Source organism: Camelina sativa, chromosome 5 (genome assembly GCF_030686135.1).
Source record: "Camelina sativa cultivar CO46 ecotype springtype chromosome 5, ASM3068613v1".
Taxonomy (NCBI): domain Eukaryota; kingdom Viridiplantae; phylum Streptophyta; class Magnoliopsida; order Brassicales; family Brassicaceae; genus Camelina; species Camelina sativa.
This window is the reverse complement of record NC_141884.1, coordinates 3523180-3539335: the sequence shown is the minus strand read 5'-3', so window position 1 is coordinate 3539335 and position 16156 is coordinate 3523180. Positions and strand designations below refer to the sequence as shown.

General features: G+C 36.7%; 1 protein-coding gene across 4 annotated transcripts; it reads left to right on the top strand.

Moving 5' to 3' along the window:
- Positions 1 to 143: 143 nt before the first annotated feature.
- LOC104785266 (ferredoxin-dependent glutamate synthase 2, chloroplastic) lies at positions 144 to 11520 on the top strand. Of its 4 annotated transcripts, XM_087513080.1 has the most exons (35): positions 401 to 992; positions 1181 to 1493; positions 1632 to 1747; positions 1813 to 2074; positions 2159 to 2290; positions 2613 to 2711; positions 2791 to 2861; positions 2988 to 3100; positions 3188 to 3284; positions 3705 to 3797; positions 3893 to 4038; positions 4263 to 4422; positions 4567 to 4677; positions 4773 to 4988; positions 5472 to 5629; positions 5904 to 6033; positions 6217 to 6275; positions 6353 to 6458; positions 7019 to 7115; positions 7383 to 7498; positions 7582 to 7779; positions 7873 to 7983; positions 8095 to 8334; positions 8410 to 8508; positions 8794 to 8889; positions 9023 to 9220; positions 9309 to 9383; positions 9460 to 9585; positions 9680 to 9778; positions 9999 to 10141; positions 10229 to 10322; positions 10401 to 10639; positions 10752 to 10830; positions 10915 to 10998; positions 11086 to 11520. In XM_087513080.1, the coding sequence occupies exons 8-35, from the start codon at positions 3069 to 3071 to the stop codon at positions 11263 to 11265; spliced, it is 3582 nt and encodes a 1193-aa protein (XP_087369206.1). In that variant the 5' UTR covers positions 401 to 992; positions 1181 to 1493; positions 1632 to 1747; positions 1813 to 2074; positions 2159 to 2290; positions 2613 to 2711; positions 2791 to 2861; positions 2988 to 3068; the 3' UTR covers positions 11266 to 11520. The 4 variants fall into 4 exon arrangements, with proteins under 4 accessions (XP_010508745.2, XP_087369205.1, XP_087369206.1 ...); XM_087513079.1 differs by lacking the exon at positions 2988 to 3100 and having other exon boundaries at positions 383 to 992; XM_010510443.3 differs by lacking the exon at positions 2988 to 3100 and having other exon boundaries at positions 144 to 992; positions 1632 to 2074.
- The last annotated feature ends 4636 nt before the right edge of the window (positions 11521 to 16156 follow it).

Below are 16156 nucleotides of genomic sequence, written 5' to 3'. Positions count from 1 at the left end.
AATAAAGAAATAAGAAGTAAAAAGATTCCAATAATTGTTTCCCAAGTTCTAACTATTGCTGTTGTTGTCGTTTTCTGTCAAGAAAACTTGAAGAGAATCATCTCTTGTTTTCTTCTGCCCCATTTGTCCCCATAGCATAAACTATATAGTATACAATTACATTAACGACTGTTTAAACGCTTAAATAATTTAGGTTTTACAAATATGTGATTACGTATTGTTTGAATTAAACCAAGCACTTGCCATTAATTTTATACTGTTTACATATTAATTATTCATTTAATCGTTCTGGTATCTGTAAAGGCACACACACATGCGTCACCAAAACGCACCGCTAATTCTTTTAAAGACGCGATCGCGTTTGAAAGCTAATAAAAAAAACAAGAGAAGAGATCAGTCCATCACCTTTTACAATAACAACAACAACCAAAACAGCGACGGCGATTCGAGTCCCCTGCGTAGTCGTCGAGCTCTCTCTCTCACTGATCACTCTCTCGTGCCGTGATCTGAAACAACAACCACCGTTTTGGATTTTTCTCAGCGATTCCGGTGTTCCGTACACTCCACCGCAGGGGATAAATCTTTGCTTCTGTATTGACTTTTTTGAAAAAAAAAACGGCAACAGTCGCACGGAGAGAAAGAGTAAGTAGTGAGTTCGAAACCCGATCGGCTCGCGGCGTTTGTTTTCGTCATCTTAGGAGCTTTAACCCATGGCGCTACAGTCTCCCGGCGCCGCCGGAGCTTCGTCTTCTCTTTCCCGGCTTCTCTCCTCCGCTAAATTAAGTCCTACTAAGGCTCTCTTCTCTGTTGACTTCGTCGGATCCTACTGTGTTTCTAAAGGGAGTAAACGGCGTAACGAACTCTCCGGGTTTCGCGGCTACAGTCCACTGCTGAAGTCCTCCCTTAGGTCTCCGTTGTCGGTTAAAGCGATCCTTAATTCTGACCGGTCCGCTGGTGATTCATCGGCTTCGTTTTCTGATCTGAAACCTGAGGTAATCGTAGTTCTGGGCGATACTTGCATATTCATGTGCTGTTGATTTAGGTTTTTGGTTTTGACTTTTTGGGTATACGAAACTTTTGTTCGAGTCTTGAACTTGGAAACTTGCAATAGGTTTAGTTACGGACGTTTGATATGATTTTTCGCTGGGTTTTTAATTTTGTTTTAATTGCATCGTCGCAGGTGGCATACTTGGAAGATATAATATCAGAAAGGGGAGCATGTGGTGTTGGGTTTATCGCGAACTTGGAGAATAAGGCTACACATAATATTGTAAATGATGCCCTTATAGCACTTGGTTGTATGGAACACAGGGGAGGTTGTGGTTCTGATAATACTTCGGGTGATGGTTCTGGTTTGATGACTTCTATTCCCTGGGATCTGTTTAACGAATGGGCTGTGAAGCAAGGAATGGCTTCTTTCGATAAGACGCATACGGGTGTTGGAATGCTGTTCCTACCGAGAGATGAAAACATTAGGAAAGAAGCTAAGAAAGGTGAACATATTATAGTTGTATTATGCATATTGATTGTGAAATTGCAGCTCTGGTATCCACTCCAAGCTATGTTTTTTTTTTCTATGTTTAACATGTAATATCTTCCTTTGCTAAATCATGTTTAAAATTTATCTCCAGTGATTACAAGTATTTTTGAGAAAGAGGGCCTGGAAGTGCTTGGATGGAGAGATGTTCCGGTAGAACCGTCCATTGTGGGTCATAATGCAAAACAGACAATGCCAAACACCGAACAGGTCTTTGTTAGAATTGTCAAAGACGATAAAGTAGACGACGTTGAACGAGAACTTTACCTTTGCAGGAAGCTGATTGAAAGAGCAGTTGCTTCTGAAAGTTGGGCCTCTGAGCTCTACTTTAGCTCCTTGTCCAATCAGACCATTGTTTACAAGGGAATGCTTCGGTCAGAAGTTCTTGGGTTATTTTACCCCGACCTTCAAAATGATCTATATAAATCTGCTTTTGCCATCTATCATAGAAGATTTAGCACAAATACCAGTCCCAGATGGCATCTTGCTCAACCCATGAGGTTTCTTGGACACAATGGGGAGATCAATACCATACAGGTTATGTTTCTCTTCTGGTCAATTGCTTTGCTGGATCTAAGACTAAGCTAGGTCCTCGTCACTGAAACCGAACAAGTTTTGCAGGGGAACCTAAACTGGATGACATCACGAGAAGCATCTCTAAGATCACCTGTCTGGCATGGACGTGAAAATGATATCCGTCCAATTAGCAATCCAAAGGCTTCGGACTCCGCTAACCTTGACAGTGCAGCAGAGGTATGAGTCATCTAACCTCCAAACTTCTGTTTGTCTCTTGTGATTCCCTTTGTAATATCCCCTTCTGGAGGAAAGAAGAAGGAGCGTCGAAAGTGTTGTTTGCGTTTGGAACTAAGCAATATTCTGCATATCTAAAACTTGTCTAACTATTGACCAAAAAATAATGTTCTCTGATATTAAACGAGCATTTCATGAAAATAGGAACTCATTTTGCAAGTACATACATTTATGCACTCTTCAGAATAACCACAAGGCCTAGGTTATAGACTTTTTTTTTTATTGCTGCAAGATTCAATGTATTTATATTATTGAAATTGTGCAGCTATTGATAAGAAGTGGCCGGACTCCAGAGGAATCTCTTATGATTCTTGTCCCAGAGGCGTATAAAAATCACCCGACTTTAATGATTAAATACCCTGAGGTATTGATTTGTGTTTGCTCTTTTGGTCTTTATGGATAGTTGCAACTGCAATTGCTTCTTATCTGCTTTTCAATTGCAGGCTGTAGACTTTTATGATTATTACAAGGGACAGATGGAGCCCTGGGATGGACCTGCTTTGGTATTGTTCAGGTTAGTTGCCTGGAGGTTTCTTGCCCTTGGAAATTTAGTCATGTATGCAAGATTTAAGCTCTTTGCTGCCCTTATTCCTCAACAGTTTTCTTAACTAAGAATAATGTCTACTTACAACTGTTCTAGAAGGCTTGTAAGTGCTGATCACTCAGATCTTTCCTGCTCTTTTATTGGTGGTATCCACAATTGTGGACTACTGGAGAGCAAATGACCCTGAAGTTAATTTGTCGCTCAAAGTGGTAGCTAGTCTAGCTAGAAGTTCTGTCGCATTTCTTTCTTTTGCTTTCACATTCCAAAACTTATTCATCTTGTCTTGTTTCGCGCAGTGATGGAAAGACTGTTGGAGCTTGCCTTGACCGTAATGGACTTCGACCTGCTAGATATTGGCGAACAAGTGATAATGTTGTTTATGTAGCCTCTGAGGTGCGTTTTGTCTTTTACTCTATGTACGTGCTCTTTATCATCTAAGCATGGTGGTAATGATTGCCAGCAGATCATTTGGCTTATGCTTGAAAGTTGAGGTCCTGACAGGTCAGAAAACCAATTTGTTTAATCACTTTGGAAGTTTTTTCGTTTTTCTGTTTTGGAATAGTTATTCCAACTGATTTTTGAGATACGATGACCAGTATAAGATAGTTTCTTAGTGACCATTTAGACTGACATCTAGGAGTGTTTACAATCCCCTCAAGGAAACCAAAAATTTTCATTGTATACAGATTTCTAGGAAACCGAGTTAATACTTTGCTAAGCAAGTAGAGGATGGGTTTTAATAAACAGGGGCTCTGTCACCAATATTTTTATATCTCGGCTGCAGAAGAGTTGCTAAGTCATGCCTTTATACAGGTCGGAGTTCTTCCAATGGATGAATCAAAAGTCACCATGAAGGGTCGTCTAGGACCTGGCATGATGATATCTGTTGACTTAGAGAGTGGACAGGTTGGTGCACCAGATCACGGTTTAATTGTTCTCATTATTTGTTAACACTCGTGCTTTTTTTTATTTTGTATCTCATTATTAATATGTGAGTTCAGGTATATGAAAACACAGACGTAAAGAAGCGGGTTGCATCATATAACCCATATGGAAAGTGGGTTAGTGAAAACTTGCGAAACCTGAGGCCTTCTAGTTTTCTTTCGTCAGCAATCATGGAGACTGACGAGACCTTAAGACACCAACAGTAAGCCTTTCTGTTTTGTCTGTTCTATGCTCCCATCATCTGCTGTGGTGATTTATCTAAAATCAGAGCACTGATCTTTTCTTAACTCTTAGTAACATCTGTTGTGAAGTTGATTTTTACAAAATTCATCAGTGGCTTTCACCAGCAGAATTCGATGATTTGCATTGTGACGAATTAGACACTAATTTTGGCTATTCATGATATATCTGACTATGAGGAACTAGGGCGTTTGGCTACTCGAGTGAAGATGTTCAAATGGTAATTGAGTCGATGGCTGCACAAGGAAAAGAACCTACGTTTTGCATGGGGGATGATACTCCAGTGGCAGTATTGTCTCAAAAGCCGCATATGCTTTATGATTATTTCAAGCAGCGGTTTGCTCAGGTTTGTACATTTCATAAGAGGGCATTTGAATTGGTTGTTTCGTCTGATCTAGGTTAACGAAATGCATGATTTGTCTTGGTAGATTATTGAACTGTCCTTGTAATGCTCCTTCCCTTTGTTGTTCTTCACATGGTCTACTTGCAGGTTACAAATCCAGCTATTGATCCTCTTCGAGAAGGATTGGTCATGTCACTCGAAGTTAATATTGGAAAGCGTGGAAATATATTGGAGGTTGGGCCTCAGAATGTTTCACAGGTCAGAGTGCCTAAATTTTTGATTTTGTACTGCCTTAGAAATATTTGGCTTTTGCGAGATTTCATATTTGTCAAGACTTGTGATTTCATGAGCAGGTCGTTTTGTCTGGTCCTGTACTAAATGAACGGGAGCTTGAGGGTTTGCTCAGCGATCCACAGTTAAAATCTCAAGTCTTGCCCACATTTTTTGACATTCATAGAGGAATTGAAGGATCTTTAAAGAAGGGTCTTCTAAAACTCTGTGAAGCTGCAGATGAAGCGGTTCGCAATGGTTCCCAAGTGCTTGTTCTCTCAGACAGATCTGATAATCCGGTACATACAATTTTCCAAGTGTATGCGTTCAATAGTGAATTTAGATGTATGATATGTAAATGTATGATTATCACCTCTTACAGTGCCCTCCTTTTACATTTAAGTTTTGGTCTACTAATAGCTATGCTCTAGGCTTTCTTGCTGAACTAGCAGCATTTTGTTTTTGTTCATGCCAAAATTGGAACTGCTGAGGGAAAGAAAGTTATAATGAGAACTTACAAATTCCATATTTCTGGTTGCATTGATGATTTTTTTTTAGTGAACTGCTATTGTTGGCATCCGTAGAGCAGTGTTCTGTTATGTATTCTCGCTGTTAGTCTTTGTATGCTGCTCTGCTATCCAGTTTCCTTCAGTTATTACAAGTTTTTCGTTAAACTGAAGCTCATTATCAGGGTCGTACTTGGGTGCTATTTTCTTCTCTAGCTATCTTTTATTTGTAACTTCACTGTCCATTCCTAAATCAGCAGCCTATCCCTTTTTCAGGAACCAACTCGACCTGCAATTCCAATGCTGTTGGCTATCGGTGCTGTTCACCAACATCTGATTCAGAATGGTCTTCGGATGTCAGCTTCGATAATTGCAGATACAGCTCAGTGCTTTAGTACGCATCACTTTGCCTGTTTGATTGGATATGGAGCAAGGTTTCTACTTTTCTTTTTCATTGAATCTTTCACCCTATTTCTTTACGTACAAAAGCAAGTCACGTGGAGTCCTTCCTTACATTGTTTATTCTCTCTTTCAGTCTTTTATGCCAAATGCTAGCATTATCTATAATACACTCATGTTTACTCTTACGTAGTTTATAATACGCTTGTATTCTTAATTTTAAGTTGACTGATGAGTTGAGAGTGCTTTCCTCAACTGTTGATAACACTATTGATAATGATACGGAGCTATGTCTATAACCATTTTCAGTGCTATATGCCCGTACCTAGCACTGGAGACATGTAGACAGTGGCGTCTGAGCAACAAGACCGTGAACATGATGAGAAACGGAAAAATGCCTACTGTAACTATGGAACAGGCTCAAAAGAATTATCGTAAGGTCAGACAACTTCCAACTATTGACAGAAAAAAAATTCGAGTGGTGATAAGCCGTTCGATCTCTTTCTTGCATGCGGATATTGTTTGCCAAATTGATTGTAATCTTTCCCTGTTGTAATACCGCAACCGTCTTTATAAGTATTGGAAGAAAGGTATCCTAAGATTCTTTAAATTGCTACCACAGGCTGTTAACACTGGTCTTCTCAAGGTTCTCTCTAAGATGGGCATCTCGTTATTCTCTAGGTTCAGTTTCTGAACCATCTATTTCGTTTTTTGACCTTATCACTGTATCTGTTAACACCTGAGCTCTTTCTTTTCAGTTATTGTGGAGCACAAATATTTGAGATTTATGGATTGGGGAATGAGGTTGTTGAATTTTCGTTCCGTGGTAGTGCATCTCAAATTGGTGGATTAACTTTGGATGAGGTCAGCATACCCTAAACCTTTTTATACTAAGATATTCGATGAGTTGCCTTGTTTGAGTACATATATGTTACTGGAGTATTATTTTCCGATATCAACTTAATCCCTCTTAGATGTTTAGGTTCTGGACCTCAGTTTAGATGCTATTTCATCTATAACACTATACTAATATATGCACACAATTTTTTGGCTTCTGTAATAGGCTTTTATGCATGGTATTCTTTTTCTTTTTCTCTCTTGATGTTGCTTTAGTTTTAAATAAACGACTAGTTTTAACAGATGAATAGCTAAACTGTTGCTGAGAAATATAATTATCAGAGCTAGAGTGGAGTTACATATAGTTCAATGGGAAACTCTGAAGGCAGGAACTGTACTCTTCTCCCTAAATTGTTTGTGAATACTTATGAAGTATTGAGTTTATTCATGTTGAAGGTTCTTATAAAAGACTGAGATCTCGTCTACTGTTCAATGCTTCTCATATTCATATTATATTTTTGCCCAATTTAAAGTTGTTTCTGTTACAAAAATAGCATCTAGTTCCTAATTTCTCCTATATTTTTCAGCTGGCTAGGGAGACGTTAACTTTCTGGGTGAGGGCATTTTCTGAGGATACAGCCAAACGGCTAGAGAACTTTGGTTTCATTCAATTTAGGCCTGGAGGTACTTTTCTGGACTGGAAATGTTTTAGTTATGAGCTTGCATGTCTATGCCCAAATGCATACCCTCCTGCTTCCTTTTTATATATGCACAACTATGTCAAGTTAGATAGAGCTTATGAAGTGTATATAAATTACATAACAAGGTTGCACATGCACAGACGCACCTTTCTATTTATCTGTCTCTTAACTGGATTGAATTGCTACCGTTCGTTATCCCATGAAGCTTTCTAGTATTATCTTTGATTTAGTATGTTTTGTTATTTGAAAGGCGAATATCACGGAAACAACCCAGAAATGTCTAAATTACTTCATAAAGCTGTCCGCGAAAAGAGTGAGACAGCCTATGCAGTCTATCAGCAACATTTATCCAACCGTCCTATTACGGTATGTGCAATAATCTCATCTTCATATCTGATTGTCTGTTCTTTGGAACAAGTGAATATTATTTCTGTACATTCTTGCTGTAGGTTTTCCGCGATCTTCTTGAGTTCAAAAGTGACCGTAAGCCTATTCCGGTTGGGAAGGTTGAGCCTGCTTCGTGTATTGTGGAACGGTTTTGTACAGGTGGCATGTCTCTTGGAGCAATCTCAAGAGAAACTCATGAGACAATTGCTATTGCAATGAACAGATTAGGCGGAAAATCCAATTCAGGTGAAGGAGGCGAGGTAATACTCATTGTCTAGTTCAGATTTTGTTTAACTTCAGAATGCAGAATTTACCACCATAGTAGCTAAAAATTCATCGTCTTATCTTTCTAGGATCCGATCCGCTGGAAGCCGCTTACAGATGTTGTTGATGGATATTCTTCAACACTGCCGCATCTTAAAGGTCTTCGAAATGGGGATACAGCAACAAGTGCTATTAAGCAGGTAGCGGAAGTCAACTAGACTAGTGGACATTTCATATTTTCATGTGTACAGTCTATGTATACTCAGTCTAATGTTTCTCAAACATCAAAATGACCTTTTGTGTTCTCATAGGTTGCTTCAGGACGTTTTGGTGTCACCCCGACGTTTTTGGTTAATGCGGACCAGTTGGAAATCAAAGTTTCTCAAGGAGCGAAGCCTGGTGAAGGTGGCCAACTTCCTGGGAAAAAAGTTAGCGCATATATTGCTAGACTCAGAAATTCTAAACCAGGAGTTCCGCTTATTTCCCCACCCCCACATCATGATATTTACTCCATAGAGGATCTGGCACAGTTGATCTTTGATCTCCATCAGGTATTTTTCTTTGACTGCAAGTTTCTTACCAACTTTTCGAGTCAGGGCTCCCTCTGAACAAATTTTAATAATCAGGTCAACCCCAAGGCTAAAGTGTCAGTCAAGCTTGTATCAGAAGCTGGAATAGGAACAGTTGCCTCAGGAGTAGCGAAGGCTAATGCTGATATCATACAGGTATGCACTTCAGAGTTTGTGAGAAATTTGATATTAGAGAATCGTATATATTAGTCTTCAGATTATGCAATTCTTTATTCAACATCTTAGCTAATAAGACATGCAATTCTATGACAAGATATATAATCAGTATAAACTTGGCTTCAAGGACCACTTCCACGCCTCTTCTAGTTTATCTATTAACGATCCTTATTCCATTTTTCAAATTTTATGTATATGTTCAATTGTGTCTTTGAGTTACAGAAACATAGGTGTACAATTATGGATTTGCTTCTTTGTTTACAGATATCAGGGTATGATGGTGGAACTGGAGCCAGCCCTATAAGTTCCATAAAGCATGCTGGTGGCCCGTGGGAACTTGGACTAGCTGAAACCCAGAAGGTATATATACCTTCATAGTGAGAATTTGTTTTTTTTCATTTTGGTTTGCCATGTTTATCAGCTTCATTTTTTCTGTGTAGTCTCTTATTAACTCCTTGATGTCTATTAATGGCTAAGATTCAATCTTTTGCAGACTCTCATTGGAAATGGACTCAGGGAAAGAGTCATTATCAGGGTTGATGGTGGGTTCAAGAGTGGTGTTGATGTGTTGATAGCTGCAGCTATGGGCGCTGATGAGTATGGATTTGGTACTCTGGCCATGATTGCCACAGGGTGTATTATGGCTCGTATTTGCCACACTAATAACTGCCCCGTTGGTGTTGCCAGTCAGGTAATTTGGACTCTCTTTTTAGCTGTTAATATATATTTTTCCAATTGATAACCAATTTCTGCTAAGATTTTCCTAATTTCGGTTACAGAGAGAGGAACTGCGTGCACGTTTCCCTGGTCTTCCCGGTGATCTTGTCAATTTCTTCTTATATATTGCAGAGGAGGTAATCTTCGAGAAAATTTCACTTATATATAATTTTTATTGGTTTTAGCACCTAATATTTCATCTAAATTTCATAGGTGAGGGGCATACTAGCTCAGTTGGGATATGAAAAATTGGACGATATAATTGGGCGGACAGATCTGCTAAAGCCTAGGGATATCTCTCTCGTAAAAACTCATCTTGACCTCAGTTATCTTCTATCTGTAAGTCAAGAACTGTATTTATTGTTTTTATCGTGCATGCACCTACCTGCAACTTATACTGGTGTAAATCTTATTTTTTCTTCAAAATTCTCAGTCTGCTGGGCTGCCAAAACGAAGCAGTACTTCCATTAGGAAGCAGGAGGTTCACTCAAATGGTCCTGTTCTTGATGATACTCTACTTCAGGATCCAGAGGTAACGCATAGTTTCTTACTTGTTGACTCTTGAACTAAACATTTTATGATGTAGCTTATGCACAAATCTGAAAGCAACCTTGTTAAGTTGTTTATGAGTGCTTTTACTTTTGAAGAGCCTAGACTTTAAAAGAAAGAGGTTTTACTGTATGTATGTAGAGTAAATTATTCTTCTACATATGAAAGAATACTCTAATACTTACTTTTTGGTTGCTTCCCAGATAATGGATGCAATTGAGAATGAAAAAACAGTTCACAAAACCATGAGTATATACAATGTGGACCGCGCTGTTGGCGGTCGGATTGCTGGGGTGATTGCGAAGAAATACGGAGACACAGGTTTTGCTGGACAACTGAACCTAACGTAAGAAAATACTATCCAATTTTTGAATAGATATATAATGAGATATGCATGTTTTAAACTTTCACGATCCACTATGTACCCCTATAGGTTCACCGGAAGTGCTGGCCAATCTTTTGCATGTTTCCTAACTCCTGGAATGAATATACGTCTTGTGGGTGAAGCCAACGACTATGTGGGAAAGGTGTGTCTCAAATTCAATGTTTTCTTTCGACAATATTTTGGAATATTGGTCTCATAATATACACTTTTACCTCACAAGGGAATGGCCGGAGGTGAAGTTGTGATATTGCCAGTGGAATCGACTGGTTTTCGTCCTGAAGACGCAACTATCGTAGGAAACACTTGTCTGTATGGTGCAACTGGTGGTTTCTTATTTGTCAGAGGCAAAGCAGGAGAGAGATTTGCGGTTAGAAACTCTTTAGCTCAAGCTGTAGTTGAAGGCACTGGAGATCATTGCTGTGAATATATGACTGGTGGTTGTGTCGTTGTACTTGGGAAGTAAGTAACGCCTCATTTTCTCGGCCTTGAGCCCGAAACCAGAACCAAGAACTTAATAATGTCTTAAACGCCGTATGTGATATGTCATAATCGTTTCTCTCTGAAACTGCAGAGTTGGTAGAAATGTAGCGGCCGGGATGACAGGTGGATTGGCATATATCCTTGACGAGGACAATACACTCCTCCCTAAGGTTTAACATTACAAAGTCTGCTAATAGATCTCGAAAATATTTTCTCTAAAGTTTGTGAAACATTGAAATAAACGCAATGAACAGGTGAACAAGGAGATAGTGAAGATCCAAAGAGTGACTTCACCAGTGGGACAAACACAGCTTAAGAGCCTGATCCAAGCTCATTCGGTAACTAACTAATTCTCTCTCTCTTTCCCGTCTCTTCACGGATACAAATCATCTGAAATCATCTCATGAATCGCTCTATTATGATAGGAGAAAACGGGTAGCAGCAAAGGAGCAATGATTGTAGAGGAATGGGACAAGTATCTAGGAATGTTCTGGCAACTTGTACCGCCGAGTGAAGAAGACACACCTGAGGCTAACTCGGACCACATCCTGAAAACAAGCACCGGAGATGAAGAACAGGTTTCAAACACATATGCAGAGAAGTAAACCATTTGATCGTTGGTATCTTCTTCATCTTTTGTACAGTCGAAGTCTTGGTGGAGATAAGTCTCAGTTTCTGAGTTAATTTACGTGACAAGTTCTCCATTTGATTTTGACATGGATTCGGTCTGGATTCGTTTTCTCTTAGTTTGCTCGGTCGTTAATAATAAAACGAAGTCCATGTCTGTACTCTTTGTATGCCATGGAATGGTGGGAATATAGTAGTCTGACGATACCCGATTATTAAGAGGGTTTTCGATATTTCTCTACTGTGCTTTAGGATACTCAATTTGGTTTTTCATGGTAAGATTTTATTAAAGTAATCGATATAGAAAAATATAGTGATCAAACTAAAATTAAATTTAATGGTAGATACGATGAGTCTAGAATAAAAATTGGTTCATCTTAGATTCAGATTTTGGTTTTTGTAAGATTCAATATAGATAATTATAACGGTTTTTGTTTTTACGGATCACTTATTTTGATTAGTCCGAATAAGTTTGATTTTCTCTGGTCAAATTCTTGGTAGTCTCTCTCTCTCTCCACATCGGTAAATATAAGAAACAAAACATGTAAGACGACCATACGACTCTTGAGATATATGCATAACCTGAAAATACAATTCTTGTGTGTATTCAAAAATTTGTGTTGTGAAAGAATCTTTTGATTTTCTAACAAAAGAAAGAAAAAAAAGAAGGAAAAAGTCTGTTGAGATATTCTAGTAATGCATGTACGTTGAACGTTTAGAAAAAGTTTAAAAGACACAGTTTGTTTAAACCGATGTTTGTCCCCGTATAAAATGAATGAATGGGTCACGAGAAAGGTACGTGTGTGTTCGTTGACAATAAACTCCCATTAAGTTTTTTAAATTTTATATTTCTCTCTGTTGTGTCTTAAAAAGAGATATAACTGACACGTGTGAACGTCCGTGTCTTAACGTCAGTATTATTTTCGTGTCCCATGAAATTTTCCAATGTATTGAATATAGAAAGTTCTTAAAACACCAAAATAAATCGAAAGTTCTTTTTTTAGCACCAACAACCGGAATTGACACGTTCATTGCATACTCACCGAAAGCCATAGAAGTTAGAAGATGTCAGCAATTTACTTATTTTACAACAACAGAAAAATGGCAAGAGAGCGTAAGTTCAGTGCATTTGCGATAGAAATCGTTACGTCTTCTCTTATCTTCCTCTCCTTAACCAACAGTACTATACATTGTATCTTTCTATAAATTCTGTGTTATCTCTGCCGTTTATTTTGACTGTTTGTTTTCGATACGAATGAAAAACTCAATATTTCGAGAAGATAAAAAAAAATGTCAAGAAAATAACAAGTATTTTAGCTGTTGTTCAGTCGGTAGTCAGCAATTACTGATGCTTACAAAGTTTATTAGTTAGATTTAAATCAAACTTTTAAAATCATCTTTTCACGATTGAGTATTGACATTCATTTCGTTGGCCTACCTAACCATCCCAAATTTAAAGCGTCCTTACCTACAAATTATATCTCTAATAAGGAAAATAACTAACGGCCGTGGAAAAAGAAAATAACTGATACGTAGCTTTTTGTACGTAGATGGAGAAAAAAAGAAAGAAAAAACTAACTAATTGTCAACAAAAAAAAACTAACTAATTAAAAGACTCTGATTTATTGCGACGTTTGATATTACATCCTCTGGCTTTGAGAAGAATCCTTATGCAGCTAGACCTTTCGGGTCAACATGCGATGACCATCTATCCTCGAATTATTTCCTTGGATTATGTGGTTTGTAAGTGATATATGAAAAACCTTTTGTATAGAATAAATCGGAAATAACCATATATAGTTTATTATATAACGTTACTATAAGAAAGTTTTCGATGGAGTAAAAGTGTAAAAACCAAAACCAACCTATGTAATCAATTACACTATGTGAGAACGAACAAAAATCAGGAAGTGAATCGGGAAGCATATATTGTCAATTACTACAATATACGTACGTAAAAGTATAGCATGTATGTATTTGGCCAAATTTTCTAATAGTATTTATTTCGTGATGCATTTAATACTCTTTTCCCTATATGTATTTTTATTTAACTGTAACGCTGAAATAAATAAATAAAACGGTTTCAAGTTTCCTAACGAGCGTCCCCTCTCCTCCGTCAAATCCAAAGCGATTCAAGAACGTGTGTGCTGATTCCTTAACTAATGATCAGTGGCGTTACATTACAAGTAAATTTTTAAAAATAAAGGAAAAAAATAATCGAATATCATTCATATTGCATGTATAATTCCATAACGCAAAATTTCAGTGTATAATGCAGAAACTCGAATCTGTGATCATTGAGTGCTACAAAATATTATATACGGACTGATGATAAATCTCTCGTTCTTGAATCGATAGAAAATGGTTTGATTAATTAGAAAATTAGAGATTAATACACTACAAATCTTACAACGACTCTTATCAGAAGATCCCATTTGAATCCCCCAAAGAAGAAAATGAAAAGAAAAAAATAAATAAACAAGGAAAAGATCTAATTTTGAATCAAATGGTCCGGATACTGCATGAATTTAACAGTTATCGTCAAATGAAACAAGAACACAAAACCAATCAAACGACGACGCATTCACATATGTGCGTTGTGTCATCTGGATCGAATAGCATATTATATTGTCTCGCACTATCATCACATGAACACATTACATGACTATGAGTAATGAGTAGTGTCCAAAGAAGAAGAAGAAGAGAGAAGATGAGATTGATGAGGTGGATAACAAATGGCTAAGTAAAGAAGCATTAGCATCAGCACCACCGGAATTCCCATCAAAATCATCGGAGGGGGCGGCAGAGGTGGCAAAACGGCCGGAAGAACCGCTAATAGCACCATCACAACTCCGATCATAAACATTCCTAGCTATGCTCCTTTAGTTTTGTATATAAATCTTCTCTTTTCTTTCTATGTTCTTGCACATATATGTTTGTGTGTGTATATATAATGTGGTATAGGGTATTCAATAACTCTCTTTTTGTTTTGTAATTACATTTTTGTTCGTTTTCCTTTTTTATGTGTGTGAGAGAGAAAGACGTTACGGCTTACAAGTGAAGCTCATGCACTGAGCAACACTATTTGCTTATTCGCCCAATGACAAATACCATTCTTTTTATTTTTTATTTAACATATTTATTTATAAAACATTATTAATAATAATTAATAGTAATACATATTTCATCTTTCTCTACTTTAGTAAAAAAAATAGTCTCTCCATTTGAAATAAATGTCAAATTTATTTTTTCAAACATTGTAAAGGAAACAAAAAAATACCCTCAATCAATTTTTTATTGTTAATAAAAATTTTATAAAGTGAAAATTGGAATTACGATAAAGTAAACACATTTTAAGGAAATGGAATCTAAAGTTATATTGACAGCGTAGGATAGTAATACTTGTCATAAATGACTAAAGTAGAGGTTGTTGGAAAAACAAAACCAAGAATCTAAAATATGGAGGGACGTTTGACAAAGGTAAGCTAGCTACGTATTAACGTGGCGGCTTTAATTAGTTTCCATTAATGTGCACTTAGATGACTGAAACCGTAAGGAGGGGTTGGTGAATTTATAGGAGAGAGTGTTTTTGATACTCTGAATCTGTGAAAAATCAGGTCGTTTTAAGTGTATTTATTTCATCTTATTCCACCATATACATTTAACCCAATTTATTGCGATTGTCCATTTTAGTTCTTTCTCAACGGCTAATCAAAAAATATGTTTTAGTATTTATTAATTTTTTTTTCCTTCTCCTTCAAATATAAAAGTTTGTTTGTATATAGTGTCAGTGTTGAGGCTTGTTTCTTAGGCAAGTGGGGATCATAACATCGTTGCTTGTCTCTTACATTTTGTTTTCCATAGTTTCTCTCATAGGTTCTTCTTTTATACCAACGTACCCCATCAAAAATTTACTCGAGCTCTTCTCTTTTCTTTTGTAGAGATGTGACATTATATTGTACATGTTCTATAACATACGATGTTTTAAAAGAAATTATTTGTTTCATTTTGTAGAAAAAAATCAAAATTTAATGCAGATTTTTAATATTGTTAGGTAAATTAAGACTTTTCGAAGTTTTTAAAAATGATTACTGAAAATCATGATACTAAGTATAGAATAGATCGTAAAATGAAGATTAGTTTGATTCGGGTATTGATGCATGCATAGAAATATCTCGCTTTCCTTCAATATCCAAATCAAACCAATCTTGATTTAAATATCAAAGAGAAAACCATCAATAGATATTTTCATATTGATCATCCATATCTTTTACACTTCATTTATTTTGTTTAAAATTATACTTTAGTTTAGTACCCCCTCAGTTTGAACATTTAATTTAACTATATATATATATATAAAATACAACTTTCTATACAAATTATAAATGTATTTGACACTTTAAAATCTTTTTAATAACGGGATGAAATTAAAAATTATTTGTAAAAAGAAACTAAACCAAAACATTGTCTATTTTGAAACAGGGAGTAATGTTCAAATTATAATCATATGTAACACTTCTCTACCCATAAGAGTTCCAAACATTTGAATGTGAATTTGTAAAACAAGTACATTCCGTGTCTAGGGATTATATGATGAGTCACGTAATCATCACTTAACGTCGTTATTCACACACAATTTATCCGAACTTTTTGTATTCCTTCCTTTTCTCGACATGTATCCCTAAGGTTACGATTGAGTCACTATAGCCCTTAATCTCGTGACCAAACAAAAAAAAATACTAATAATAATAATAAAGAGCAGAATTTCAAGACGTATGCTATCAAACTCACTTGTATGTATAGGTGCAGTGAATCTGATTTGTGTGGACAAATTAAATGCCTTCTCGTATGCTTTTTGTTTTGTCGATA